This window comes from Dermacentor variabilis, chromosome 2, assembly GCF_050947875.1.
Source record: "Dermacentor variabilis isolate Ectoservices chromosome 2, ASM5094787v1, whole genome shotgun sequence".
Classification (NCBI taxonomy): domain Eukaryota; kingdom Metazoa; phylum Arthropoda; class Arachnida; order Ixodida; family Ixodidae; genus Dermacentor; species Dermacentor variabilis.
This window is the reverse complement of record NC_134569.1, coordinates 2107875-2123053: the sequence shown is the minus strand read 5'-3', so window position 1 is coordinate 2123053 and position 15179 is coordinate 2107875. Positions and strand designations below refer to the sequence as shown.

At 45.9% G+C, this 15179-nt stretch overlaps 1 protein-coding gene across 13 annotated transcripts in view; it reads left to right on the top strand.

The window, feature by feature from the left end:
- The window catches only part of LOC142571288 (parathyroid hormone/parathyroid hormone-related peptide receptor-like), a 1032566-nt gene that overhangs the window by 831114 nt on the left and 186273 nt on the right, over positions 1-15179 (top strand). For all 13 annotated transcript variants that reach the window (XM_075679532.1, XM_075679539.1, XM_075679537.1 and 10 more), the window contains 2 exons: positions 10132-10288; positions 10439-10499. In XM_075679532.1, the coding sequence (XP_075535647.1) occupies positions 10132-10288; positions 10439-10499 (218 nt within the window). The remainder of the gene's footprint in view (positions 1-10131; positions 10289-10438; positions 10500-15179) is intronic.

Here is a 15179-nt window from a genome sequence, read left to right as displayed (position 1 = left end):
AAAGGCTCTGTCGCGCTGCTCTCAAATCAGGGTCTGATAAACTTTGGTTAGCCCATACATCTGCAACCACAACTTATCTGAAATGAAACGACCAAAATTTTCTTCTTTAATCGCATCCTTCCAGCTGTGCTAAAAATAATTCTAGACAATTTTGGAGTGTCATGCATGGCAAGAAACGCAGCGCGATAACTTTGCGAACGACGGAAGGACATCCCGTACCTCACATAGAATGCGCGTCTATCCTAAATGACACATTTATAAAGGCTTTTGCCCAGTAGGTACCAATGATGACATACGTTGACGTTACCTCATCACTTGCCCATGCACGCCAATTTTATTACTTCTGAGGGTAATCGCGCCATCATTAAGAAACCTAAATTTCATCATCATCTGGCATTGACAGCATCAATACGAAATTCTTAAAAAGCACTGTTGGGTACTATTCTATTATTCTGGCATGCATTTTTTCACAGTCCCTGCAGCATTCTAACCTTCTGGAAGACTGGCTCGTAGGGAATATTGTTCCAGTTCACAAGTCTAGGGTCACAAACGATCCATCAAATTTCCGTCCAATTTCACTCACATCTGTCCCGTGTAAAATTTTTGAACACATTATATTCACCCCTCTCGTAAATTTTTTTTAGTCGAAGCAGTTTTTTACACACTCACAACATGGCCTACGCAAAAATTTTTCTTGTGAAACAGATTCTCGTCTTTACTAATGACCTGCATCACTTGCTCTATTCTAGATTTTCAGTAGATTGTGTTTCCTTAAATTATTTTGAAGCATTTGACAACGTTAGTCATCAGTTAGTACTTTTTAGGTAGTAACTGATGGCCAGTTAAATCTAATGTGCTTGACTGGAATCGAGCTTTTCTTTCCAACCGTAGTTAGTTTGTTTCTGCTAATGCTGCTGATTACGCGTTACAACCAGTGCTACCTGATGTTCTCCAGGGGTCTGTATTCGGACCCTTAATTTTCATAATTTTCATGACAGACCTACTGCGTCAAATTTCATCAAAGGTAAGCCTGTTCGCGGATGACTGTGTAATCTACCAGAAATTAGATAACCAAGAAGAGAAAAAAATAAGCCAGTCCCTCCTCATGCCGATATTATTTTAAACTTTCATCCTGTAGGTATTGCTGACCATTTTAAATGCCTCCGCGTGACATCTACTGCACACATGTCCCGGGAATCCAATATGAACTTACTAGAAACAAATCTTGCTCGAATAACTGAAATAATTGGTCGTCTCAGATACATTCTTTCTTCAAAACCTAAAATACTTATTTATAGTTCTCTTTTCTATTCACTTGTTAACTACTGCCAACTTGTCTGGGGTACAACAGCATTTTTGAACCTACAAAAAATTTACGGTATGCAGAAACGATACCTACGCCACGTGTACAATGCTGATTTTAATGCAACTGCAGGTTTTTTCCCTAGAGCGCATATTATCACGGCTGATAAATTATACCACTATCGTTTAAGTACTAGATTTAAATATGAAATAAGATATAACACACTTAACCATGGCCAACTGGCACAATTAGAGAAAAATGGGCACTCTTATGCTACCAGACATGGAGAATATTGGAACGTTGTTGTACCACGCTTGACCACCGGCATCGAACTCCTATGTTAGTTTTTTCCATGACTGTTAAACTATTATTAGTCTACTAATTTTGACTTATTTATTTGTTTCACTGTTAAACTTAGATCTATGTTTGCAGAAGACGAAAACTGATTTATTTATCCTGCCATTTATTTGTTTATTTCATTGTTTTCGAATCATTGTGTTTTACTTTTGTTCTGCACTGCTCAAGTGTTTACATTTGTTTATTGACTGTTCTTGGTTGCTGATGCCCAAACGCCGCTAATTACGTGGGGCTGCGGACTCGTCAAGCTGCCAGCTTTTTTTCCGTTGTACTCCATCTGAAATGTACATAGTGGAAAATAAAGATTTGATTTGATGTTGCCTTAATTACTCCAGACCGATTTAAATAACATGCTTGCCTGGGGTCAAATGTGGAACATGAAATTAAATATTCCAAACATAAATCAATGCGCCTATCTCGCACCTCCGCAGCGTGTCCACACTGTCATTCCTAATACATCTCTTGATTTCTGCTTCATCTTACAAGTACATCAGCGTTTGTATCTGTAATAGCCTCTCATGGAAGCATCATGTCAGGTACATCATCGCCAAAGCTAACCGTTCACTTGGGTACTTACGAAGAAAATTCTGTATGGCACCCCCGTTACTTAAAAAGCTTATGTACGCTACCCACATCCGTGTGAGCACTTTCTTAAACGAGGGGGCGGTGTCTTCATTGGTGTACAGAAAGCCATTACGACATTTTTGGTCAACACTAATCCTGATTTCAAGATTGTTTGGGTGGCCTGCATGATCGCGTCTTCTAGGATACTAATACGCAATTGCTATCGTGCACCAAATTCTAACAATGCTTTCATCAATGCTCTGCGTGACACAATCAACAAAACTATGGAACTCTTCCCGGCTGATTTAGTTTAACTTCTTGGGGATTTCAATTGTCCGCTAATTCTTTGGACGAATTTATCACCTGCTCGTCACATATTGTCTTAATTTATCAACTTGTCTTTGGATTTCAATCTTTTTCAAGCTGACGCGAAACCGACACGTGGTGTCAATGTTCTCGATCTTATTCTTAGTACTGCACCTGAAGCAACAGGTCACATAGAATACTTTGCTTGTTTCAGCCACTACCATTTGCTCCGAATAACAATAAGCACAAAGCCATCGGTTACGGGTGTAATGAAAAAGCGAATTCGTGACTAAAATGAGGGGAATTATAAAACAATAATCCCAAAATTAGAAACTTTCTTCGTAAACACAATGTGGCCGTCATGTTATGATAGATCCGTTCAAGAAAACTGGCTAATGCTTAAAAGTACACTGTTCGCATTAGTATACAAATATGTTCCACTCGTTAATATGACGAACGATAAGTTGAACCATTGGCTCACTAAAAAGCTTCAGTACATGAGGAATAAGAATAAAATTGGCAGTGGTTTAGCTCGGATATGCCAGGATATACGTAGCGAAAGCTAAGACATAGTATAGTTAGAGTTGGTTAATCTTGATTGTAAGTCCAGGTTGGTCTGGTTGTCTAGGTATGTTACGGCGTTTAGCCAGTCATTCGGCGCGCTGTTCGTCTGTTTCCTGGGCGATTCGTTTCCTCTTCATCTCGTTCCGATGTCGATTCTAGGCCTCCTCCTGCTTATCAGAATTGTCACCGTCCATACTGCCGCCTCAAATGTGGTTGCGGCGCACGCGAGCTCTCGTTTTCAATCCTCAGACATGTTATCAGGCATGCGACACAGCTGGCGAAGCGAGCGGAGGCGAGCGCTACGACGAGGAATGCGATGTGACGAGGAACGCGTTGTGACGTGTGTGCCTCCTCGGAGCACTGCCACGGCTAAATCGCAGGTTCGCGGCCACTAAAGTTTTCGCTTTAAGAAACGCTTGTATAATATTGCTAAGTGAGATCGCACATCAGCTGCGTGGCACAATTACAAAATTTACCTTTAATCGTGTGCTCAGCTTTAGGTGAAGCTAAGGATGAATATTTTTTTAATGATCTTCCTGCGCTGCTTAAGAACAATCCTGCCAAGTTATGGAAAATAATAAAGCCTAACAACGAATCTGATCAGTTGTCATTGCAAAACAGCAGCAATATTCCTATTCCAGACAGCGAATGTTCTGAGGTTTTTAATTCATTATTCAGCTCTGTATTTACACAGGAGAACACTTCAAATATACCTTGTGTTTCAAAATTCAGCTTCCAAACATGGAACCTATTAAAGTCACTTTGGATGGCATTCCTTCTTTCATAAATTACCTAAATATGTCTTCTTCATGTGGCATAGATGATATAAACTCTAAGATTTTAAAGAATAAGGTAGAAATTTCAAGAAAAATTCTTGTTCACATATTCATAGTCACTTGCGACTGGCCAGTTTCCCACAGACTGAGATGGCGAAAGCTATACGGGTATTTAAAAATGGCAACAGGGTCTCCTATGAGAATTGTTGTCCCATTTCCTTGACATGCACTCCCTGAAAGACGCTCGAACGTATTATCGCCTCGCAGAATTACAGATATCTTGAGACTAACAAATTCCTTTTTCTATAATCAGCACGGTTTTAGGAAAGCCCTCTCGTGCGAAACACAGTTATTTGAATTTACAACAGATCTACACACTAACTCAAATTATAACTTACACATTTATTGCTTGTTTCTTGCTTTTTCGAAGGCATTCGACCGGTTAGCACATTGTCGCCTAATGTCAAAACTCTCCGCACTCAAATTGGACTGTCTTACCTGGCTCCGTAACTTTCTATCTAATCGTCAGCAGTTAACTATTGAAAATAACTACTCTTCCTCCGTAACAGACATTTTTTCTGGTGTACCACAGGGTAGCGTCCCCAGTCCCTTGCTTTTTCTAATCTTTATTAGGGACCTGCCTCACAATGTGTCCTCCACTATAAGAATATTCGCCGACGGCTGCATAAGTTATTGCCCAATTAAAAGTTCAGATGATCATCTTGTTCTTCAGCAAGACCTTGAAAAAATTATTCACTGGTGCAATACATGGCTAATGACTTTAAATACCTCAAAATGCAAGGTTATGTCGTTTACCATGAAGTCGAAAACCTCACCGTAGCCTTACCGTATTAATAATGACACTGTTGGAATGGCTGCAAAATATAAGTATCTAGGAGTTCTATTCACATCGAATCTTTCTTGGACAGAGCAAGTCACGTCAATTTCAGCTAACGCCTCGCAATCGTTGGGAAGAAATATCCTTTCTAATGTACGCAAGCTAGCTTATCTAACTCTTCGTCCGGAGCTCGAGTACGCATATCCCATTTGGTTCCAACACCAGAAATATCTCATTGAAACGCTATAACGGATCCAGAAAAGAGCAAGCCGCTTCATCATAAACGATTACCTCTATCAGTCCACTGTAACACAAATTAAACTTAAGCTTTCATTACAATCATTGAACACTCTCCGAGACATTGCTCTTTTATCACTGTTCCAGAAATTCATTCACTCCACTCGAACACCCGCATGCTCGAAACGACCTTACTCCACGTCACATACGCTTCATAATCACTTCAGCTATGCCAGCCGATACGGTTCTACAAATGCATGCCATTACTCTGCTCTTCCTAGTGCTATCAGATTATGGAATTCGCCACCGGATAGCATCGCATGCCGGTCCAACTGCGAGTCATTCCGTGATACCTTGACTGACTGCATGACTACTGAAATGTGAGGTTTTACGGTTATCGGAGCATGATTTCTTGTACTGACACTATGTTTTGTACCTTATTGTCGCGTTAGTACTGTTATGTCGCTATGTTTACCCTTCCATCGAAATGTAGCGTTAGTAACTTCTGTCTTGTTTGGAAGTTTCATTCAAAATATTCTGTATGATTCATTCCTTGCTATTATATTGTTTTTTACTAGTGAATCGTGAACTAAGTAATTCTTTTTCATCTCGGTTGCACTTACGGTTGTAGTAGGGAAGCTGCTACGGTTTTATGGATGTCATATATTCTATGTGTTTTCTATGTACTCCCCCCTTACTCATTGCCTCACTTTGAGGCCTGTTAGGTATTTTTAAATAAATAAATAAATAAAAGCTAACCATTCACTCGGCTACTTACAAAGAAAATTCTGTATGGCACCCCCGTCACTTAAAGAGCTTCTTTACACCACTTACATCCGTCCGTCACTTGAATACGCATTATCTATCAGGGAGGCTAGTAGTACTAGACTGATAAACGAACTTGAAAGACTGCAGAATCGCTCCACTCGCTTCACCTTATCCAATTGACCGCGCAGCCAATGTTAGCGTGATGAAGTCACTGCTTAACCACCCGGAGCTTGTCATTCGGCGTGAAATAGCCGGGCTCATTCTTTTTCATAAAATTTACTATCACTACATACATCTTCCTGAACAGTTCATTAACACCCCTCCTTTCATATCAGCTAGAATTGACCACCTCCAAAACGCTGATGTTCCTCGTTGCAGAACTGTGACCTATTCACATGCCTTTTTACCTCGAACCACCTCCGAATGGAATGAGCTGCCAGATGCAGCTACTACTATTATGGATACGTGCGCTTTAAGAGTTCTTTTAATAACATTTTTAACATTGCTTAATTATTTGTACTGAATTTGTCCTTCTGTTTAGCCTGTTTCATTTTATATTTATATCTAGAAATTACTCTGCTTTTTCTTAGTTGCAACTGTACATTGTTTGTATTAATTTGTCGATTCTTCCTGCTGCCTATTCTTATTGTATCAACAGTTTCATTTTTTTTTCAATTTAGGTCTATAATATGCCCTTCCCCTCTGTAATGTGCAATGCGTGAGAGTAAAATAAAGAAATAAGTAAGTAGGTAGGTTTGCGGTCTCCGAGCTCTTTTAATGTAAGAGGTTGCTGTAATTGATGCTGCTCCGTTTCAATGGCGCGCTGGATGAGCTTCGCCTTATGGAGGTCATAGGGGCGGTCGACGGGTGGGGAGCGTAGAACATCGCGAACAATCCCAGCAGTAGTGGCTGGAAGCGCTCCGACGAGGTGGTAGAACATGGTCAACTGCGAACTGAGGCGATGGTGACGGAACGAGGATTCGATAGTAATGAATCAAAGTTCCGAGTCCGACGACCAGAACTCTGAGAGTGGAGATCACGGAGTAGTTGCGCTGACCGTGATCGGGAGAATCCGAGGTCATGGCTGACTACGAAGACAGCGGGGCTCGAGCACCTTGCGGCGGTAGGGCTTGCGAAGCGGCTGAGGTACCCGGAGCTGAGACGGACGACGCGCTGTCCGGAGTCACTAATTTATGGGTGAAGCAAGACCAGGCAGACGCTGGTGCCCGATGTGCACAAATTATATTTTAGCCGAGCCCGCTCAATCAATCGGAAGCCTCATTCCGCCGATTCCACTGCTCGCACACCGTCAGCGCGCTGGGCGTGCCGTCGTCGTGTTTTGTGACCGGACCATTGTGGCACGTACTAGTGCACTACAGCCCCTTTATCGTGTGTCATGACGAGTCGACACGTACTCTACACTTGGGCGACTCCAAGTGTTCACGGGATCGCTGCTCTCTTCGCTCAGCAGTGCGACCAAGACTTCGTCATAGCGTGTGCCAGCCGTCTGCGTTTAACATCTGAGCGCAATTATTCGATAACAGAACGAGAACGCCTCGCCCTCCTATGCGTCATCGCTCAATTGCGGTCTCAACTCAACCTCAGCAGCGCAACACAATACCCACTGTACTACCCTGGCGGTTGCTTTTCGGCTTCCTGGTTTTCACTAACCCATGGGTTTTCTTCCCCATCCCGCCTGCTATGGCAAATGTGAACAAGGTGAAACCGGAATGCGTTAGTTTTCTTTGCGATGCTAGCTCACTGACTCGCCTGCAATTCTGCAACCAGAATGAAATTGTGCCCATAGCCAGGTGCCCACGTAAACCGTAAAACGTTTTCCTTCTTTAAGGGCAAAATGATCACCTTGATAAAGTGATAACTTTGGCACTCTTGTTTTTTTTAGAAGGTGAGAAGGGGCGTTACGCTCACAAAAGCACCTAGCATGCACGTCTTAAGTTTTTAATGATGTACGGAGCACATGTATTTCTCGTTACTCCTAATATAATGTAAACTTGTCTTTTTTTAGGTATCAAGGTATGAAGTAACATGGATCTCGTTAAAAAATGCTTTTTCTCAATCTTTGTATTGAGATGGTACTGAATGAACAATTATATATTGCTGACTATCACACGAAGAAGTGAGAGCAACAGAGGAGGAGGAGACCTCGCTGTCTAGCTCGCGCCCCACCTCTGATGACAAGTGACACAGCTCACACCACGAAGCGTCGTCGGAGCTTCCCATATGGCATTTATAATAGCCGTACATATGAGCCCACCGATCCGAGTGGTGATCGCTTGTTTCTGCAAGCACGCGGACAGCTGCGGATCTTCGCGAAATCTGTTTTTTTTTTGTTCCTACATAGCTGCACTTCCTCTTGCTTCCAATCATATCTCCTTTCCCCACAATGCTGACCAGCAGGGTGCCAGCCGCGTGTTAAGCAGTGGTATAGTGCGGACAGTTGACAGAGTTTTAGATTGTGTGGTACAGCGCGAAGCAGGGACAAAGGACACAAGAAAAAAACGAGGGCAAGCGCTTGCGTCCGTTGTCCCTGCTTCGCGCTGTACCAAACAAGCTAAAATTGGGTAACCAACTAGCCCAAACCATCGCCCTTCTAAGTTGACAGAGATCGGAAGGAAGAGAAACCGGCAGCTTTCCGGGCATATGCTGCTTTGAAAATGTTAAACGCGATTCGATGGAACATGAAAAATAGATATCGTGAGTGGCTGCAGATGTCCCCGTATTCACGCAAAAAAAAAAAAAAAATTGGAGGACGCTTAAGCTTCGTCTTCAAGAGTGGAACGCGATAGCGTTATCGCACCCCGTTCGCACCGCCCACTCATTCGCTCGGCATGCTCTTGACGAGACGAAGGGGAGATGGATGGATGGATGGAAGGTAGGAGCGTCCCCTTTGAAACGGGGTGATGGCAGTTGCCACCATGCTCAGCTTTCTATTTTTGTTTAACTGTGTTGTAAGTTATTCAAATTCGCCATTTTCTTTAAATACGTCTTCCTACACTTTTAACTTTGTCACCTCTCTGCTTTTGAGCCTCCAATCGCCTCTTGATAATTTCCACGCCATATTTGTCTACATGACTATTGTTATCTCTGAATCCTAGGGCCTCGGGAACCGTGACTGCCCGCATAGACATCAGGATGGATACCATCACATTTTAGTATGAGGGGTTCTATTGTTTCTGCAGATTTACCACACACAGTACATGTGTCTTCTTCGTTAAATTGCTTTTTTCGAAGTGGGCGAGTGGCGCGCCACCCGTAGGGGGCAGCGCTGTACACTGCAAGGAGGGGGTCTTCTGTGTTGGCCGCAAGATGGCTCTGCGTGTGCGCCAACCGCAGAAGAAATGTAGCGGAAACGTACTTCGCTACTCGTTTAACTGCGACTTCTGTAATTTACATGCTCATAATTACCGATATACACCGCAGTATAACTTTCTACGGCTCGTTTCTAAGGCCATACCGCATTCACTAGACGCGCTTTCGTCTCGCTTAGAACCATCGAACTCATGACAGAGTGGTAGCGTCTCCGTCTTACACTCCGGAGACCCTGGTTCGATTCCCACCCAGCCCATCTTGCAAGTTGTTTTTGTTTCTGAATTGCCTTCCGGGATTTTTCACGCACCGCCAACGCCACCGACACCAGCTCTTCTTCTACGACACGAGCTCCTTAACACTGTCGCGTTAAAACAGGCGCGTCCCGATCGGTGTGCTCGCATGTTCGAATATAAACCGATTCCAACGAAGCTCTTCCAACGCCTTGTGAAGTGCGCCGTCACTTGTGTCACTTGTCGTCAGAAGTGCACCCTTTCTTTGCATCAGCATCTCAACCGCCTTACCTTGGGAAAATTGCCTGCCCTCCCTCAAACTCACTGCAAAATTTTCATATGACCCTTCCTCACCCTAACCTCATAACTTTCCTCCCGCCCTCCATCACCCTTGGCTCAACTAGAAAGATTGTGTCGTCCACCCTCACGTTCAATGTCCTGCGTTTCAGTGATCGGTTTTCTCGTCCCTTGAATGTAAACTTCCAAGGTACGTTCGCATTACTATACAGTAAGCATAACTAAAACAAAACAGTTCTTGGTAATACAGCTTAGAACGTATAACTAAAGTGAGTACAAATAATAATAAGTAAGGGTAGTTAGTGTAAATAACTGCTTTTTGTATTTGTTAAGGATTTCAGGACTATGCAATTATGTGAGTGCTTTTCATGATGCTAAGTTGACAGGTGCCAAACTGATTCTAAAGGGGTGTATAGTAAATCACACTTGTGTATGAACCACGGCACCGTGTATTTCCTCTCACTCGGTGAACGGAAGTTTTGTCTTTGCAATAGACAAAATATTGTGCACAACGCTGACTGCAAAGTGTAAAGAGCTGCGACTGTGCATACTCATGTGCAGAACGTCGACTGCAAGGTGTTCACCAGCTTCTGGCATTACGTGCTGATGGCCAACTACTGCTGGATTCTCATGGAGGGCCTCTACCTTCACAGCCTCGTCTTTCTAGCCTTCTTCACGGACAGCTCCAGCATATTGCGATACGTCGCCCTAGGTTGGGGTACGTGCTGCAGTTCAAAATTTACTTCTGTTTAGAAAGCTTTGCCTACACAACCATAAATTGAGTTTAGGGCTGGCTACGAAAGCGTGAGAATTCGATGCAACCATTAATCTCCTATGTTCGTGCTGTGTTTCTGCTTTTATATTTCAGGCCTTCCAGTACTATTCATTGTTCCTTGGGTTGTTGTTAGGGCGACGCTGGATGACACCCTGTAAGTAATATGCTGAATATTTTTCACGCTCGATTAACTTTCGGAAAACACCATTATATTAACTTGATTTAAACTTCATGCTTTTCTTGTAGTCTTGACAACGTAATAGTAAATCAGTATAGACAGTCAGTATATATCATCTATAGGTGCCATATTAGCAAAAGCACAAATATAGTGAAGCACAGATGTGAAAAATAGCAGTACCATGTGCCACAATCGGAAGCCAAGCGCCCTATGTAAGGAAACAGCAAAAAAGCAGTTGCACTAGTTAAGCCATAGTATTGCATCTGTATCAAACGCGCAAGCCAGCAAACGCCATTGCGATGTCTGTGCTTCCCACCAATTTTGCGTTTAGTAGCAGTAGTAGTGACAGGATCTTTTTTAACATACAAGACGAAAAGGGACGGAAGCACTTTATCCACCTCTGACCCCTTCCAATTAGTTCTCAATATTTCCTAATACAATTGTGTGAAACTGTATGGTCATTCCGGGTTGAAACGTAGCTTTACTTCATATAAACAGAGTCATGGAACGTGGAGTTCTGAAGAGTGCATGGTGCCCATAGAGGCAGAAGAATGAAGGCGAGCTTTCTGGTCCTTTTTAACCACAAATTCTTTTATGCTTGGCTTCACCATCAACTTTCTTTAATGGATATGGCGTCCACGCCAACGTATAAAATATGCTGTATCTCAACATAAAGCCCTTTACACTTCGTAAAGTAGCGACACGCTACGAAGAATGCAGCCTCCTCCTCGCGCGCTCTATCCGTTGCCGACGTCGCATCGCTATTGGCCTAATAGCACCACGTGGGTCCTCGCGAAGGCTTCATTTGTTTACAGTCGTATTTCAGCACCGTTTTCGCTCGAGCGCTGTAGGCGGCGTAACGTCGAAGAGGGAGCGTGAAAGAGAGGAGAAACGAGGAGGTGTGAAGGTGGAGGAGGAGATTGTCGCTACGTTACGAAGTTTAAGGAGCTTTACCTTAACAGAGATGGCGCCGTCATCTAGGAAAAATGAAGCGAAGTACTGCATCATTAGAATAACGAGCGCGGACGGTAAGAACTTCGGTAGTCTCAACGCAGCAGAGGCTTCAACGTGGTGTAGCGTGGTGTAGGTCTTCTGCTGTAGTGGCGACGCAGTTCCTGCACATGGTTGGTCTTTCGTGTGCGATTAGCCTCTGACACCTCGTCGCATACGGAGCGCAGCTTCAACATGCATCAGCAGTGCTTACACGCAGTCTACTGCTTCGCTTGCGATGGCACTACCTGTAAAAAACTGCTACGCTGAGCGGCGAAGCAAGGCAACGACGTCAACAGACGAATCTCGCTTCGGTCCGACGAGACACGCCAGCGTGAAGCAGAACGCCTTCGCGCGTTCGTAGTGAATCCTCCAAACGCTGCCACTCGCCTTCCTGAAGCTGAGCTCGTCGAAACTGGCGGCCCTGTCTCTCTGTCTATAAACTTTATTACAGATATATTACAGGGAGCAACTCTGAGTTGGCCTGGATGGGGCCCCATCTCACAATTACTAGGTGGGCTCCTCATTACAGGAGCCCATTGGCGACCGCCGCTGCTCGGGCTTGGTTGACCAGGGCCTTCTGGCTTGCCAGGTCGGAGCAGCCGAGCAGGGCTGCCTCCCAGTCCTCCCGGGTGAGGTTGGGTGTTGGGGCAAGGTTCGCGGTTGATCGGTATGCCCACACCATATGGAAGATGTCCGAAGACTTCTCCGCACAGTGCGGGCGCTTTCGTCTACAGGAAGGATCGAAGTGTTTTAAAATTGCCGGGCACAGCAGTGTTTTGGTGTAAAGGCGGAGGAATGTGCATTCCTCCGCCTTCTTAAGGCCCTTGCAGGGCTTAGGATAAATAGCATGGCCGAATTCGATGTAATTGAGTAATTTCTCGAAAATTTAGGGCCAGATTTGGTTCGGGATCCGTTTCGGAAGGGCCTGAAGGTGTTGGCAGGAGAGTAAGCGAACGGGCTGCTGCGTCTGCCATTTCGTCGCTACCGACGCCCATGAGATCAGAAGCCCATACGCCAGACGCGGAGGCCCCGGGTAGCTCCTGTTATCAAAGATATGGTACGCAAAGCGAGGAATGTACCGGTGTTCAATATTATAGCGATATCAATTATATCGACACTCCAGGCGCATTAGTGCTGTCGCCATGAGGTTCAGTATGAGTGAATGCGTGTGAGCATTAGTGAGTAAACGTGGTTCAATCTCGCGTGCGCGGACGAGGAAGGCGGCCCGAATGCATAATGCAGGTGCTGTGGCCCGTGCCTGTAGCGCGCGATGCAAGGGAGGTGAGGCAAGAGACGAGGGGCGTTCTTCTCCATTGGCTGCTACGGTGCCTCGATGTCCTCCTCGCCCGACGCTCCGTACAGAGTGGAGACAACCGCGGCGCCTACTACGGCGTTGACCACGCCGTAGCAGACGCCTTTGGCGGCCGCCGTAGGAACGTGTTGCCAGCATTCGTGTGTCTTGAAAGCGGTCGGTGACGTGACTAAAGTGCGCGCCCGCGCACTTTAGCGCGGGCGCATTGTTTGCGTAGTGCCAATAACTTTGTATGCGTTGTGCTTTCGATGTTGTATACACGTTGGAGCGACGAATGCACGGAGGTGAATTGTTTGGCTGCTGTTGCTCCGATTCCTAATTCCAGCGCTTTCACAGACAGGTTCCGCTGTCATCGAGCGATGTGTGTTCATGTTTACCTGTGCACGCGTGACACTGTGCTGACAACTAGCCCGTCAACGCGTTAGAACACGTTGACGGGCTAGTTGGTTTGAACCCATGACACAATGTGTAAAGAAAGAAGCAGACACACAAAGACAGCGCTGTCTCCGTGTGTCTGTTTCTTTCTACGTCCTCGTTGAGTCACGCTTGCGCATTCTATCATTCTTAATTTAGTTAGTGAGCGAATGTTTACAAGTTTATACGACCGATAAAATTGCTGTCCTTACTGCGTACAGCTATCTACTAATTTGCTATCGCAATCGGTGCTTCGCCTTTTCGGCGGAACTCCGCATTTTTTCTGCAGGCTCCTCCCTAGTCGGTGACGATGATTCGAGTCCTGGTTTGCGGCGGCTAGCGCGATGGCAACCTCCTCCAAATGTATTATCTCTTGACCTCTAAACGTTAGGCAGTTCACGATGACGTTTTGGTGTACGTCTGCTGCCATGCATCACCACCTATGGTGAGGGCCGTAGGCACGCACGTAGAAAATTCCGTGTTTGTTCTCATAGTGGCGGGCCAGTGCCTCCGCCTGTGCAAGACGCCTGCCACTGTGGTCGTCACGTGTTATGTTAGCCAAGAGAGCGCGCGTTCAGGTGGCGGTGGAACAAACTTTATTTAGTGAATGTCAAAAATAAAAAGAAAAAGCTAGGATGGCCCCGTTCGGTGGGTGGCCTTCAGGCTGCTCGCCGTGGCCTCCAGGGCAAGCCTGGCGGCGACTTCCGCTGCCCAGATCGTTATTCGTAGCTGGACATCCGGCTCCGAGCTGGCCAAAGCAGCCTCTAAGCTGCGGACTAGATACATGGCAAGAGGCAGTGGGAGCATGCTTAGGGCATGAATAGAGAATATGAGCATAGTCTGCTCGTGAGTGTCTGCAGAGCTTACATTCGGGTGAGAAGGCGCTGGGGTGTAATAAGGGCAAGCCGGGCAGGACAGAGAGAACTGCGGGCCTATATATGGCGCCATGTGCCTTGTTGGAGCTTAGACAGCGATTTGCGAGGGGGAAGGAGGGATAAGCTAGAGTTGCGGGAATGAAAGGTGATGTCGTGGAAGGTGAGGAGGGAGTCACGCGTGTCCATCCCGTAGTGGAAGAGGCTAGATCGGTCTGTGATCTCGCGAGCGATGGAATTTGCCGCCTGGTTACGAAAGTGTCCCGCGTGATCCGGAACCCAGAGGAGTTCGATACGACGACAGGAAGGAGGGGATCGCTCAAGGATGCTGAACACAGAGGAAGATGTGACCCTTCGCAAAGTTGCGTACTGCATCTTTCGAGTCGCTGAACATGAAACCGGCCGGGGTAATGGCAATGGCGAGCGCAACAGCTGCTTTATCTGCGGCAGTGGAGCTGGGGGTAGGTATAGTGGCAACGGGGAGAGGAGAAAGTGTATGGGAAAGGGGGGAAAGCGCGTAGGTGGGGTGGGAATTGTATGACGCCGTATCGACTGTGTGCCGTACTGGCGTCAGACGGTGGAGACGCCGGCAGAGCTGCGGGCGGTGTGATGCTCAGGGTGCATGTTCTTGGGAAGAGGGTTGACAATAAGCATGGAAGATGCAGAGGAGAGTAAGGGGTGGGTTACACAGACAGGGGACACAAAGGTCAAGTGGAGAAACGAGAGGAGGGCTCTGCCAGAGGGAGTGCGAGAAAAGCGGTCGAGTTGTGCCGTGCGATGGGCCTCCACACGTTCTGAAAGAGTTTTGTGGACGCCCATCGCCACCAGACGAGAAGTGGATGTGTAGGTGGGGAGCGCAAGTGGCGACCAGTAGGCTTGGCGAATGAGACAGTTCACCTTGCCTTCCTCGGCGCGAGAGAGAAAGAGATAGGGGAGGGAGTAGACAAAGCGGCTGAGGACGAGGCCTGGACAAGACGACGGAAGTCGTCCTAGCGCTAGCCTTGGTGCCGGTTAGCGACACGCCGAATTACTCGGACGGTCTGATGGACGGTGGTAGTTAGGCGG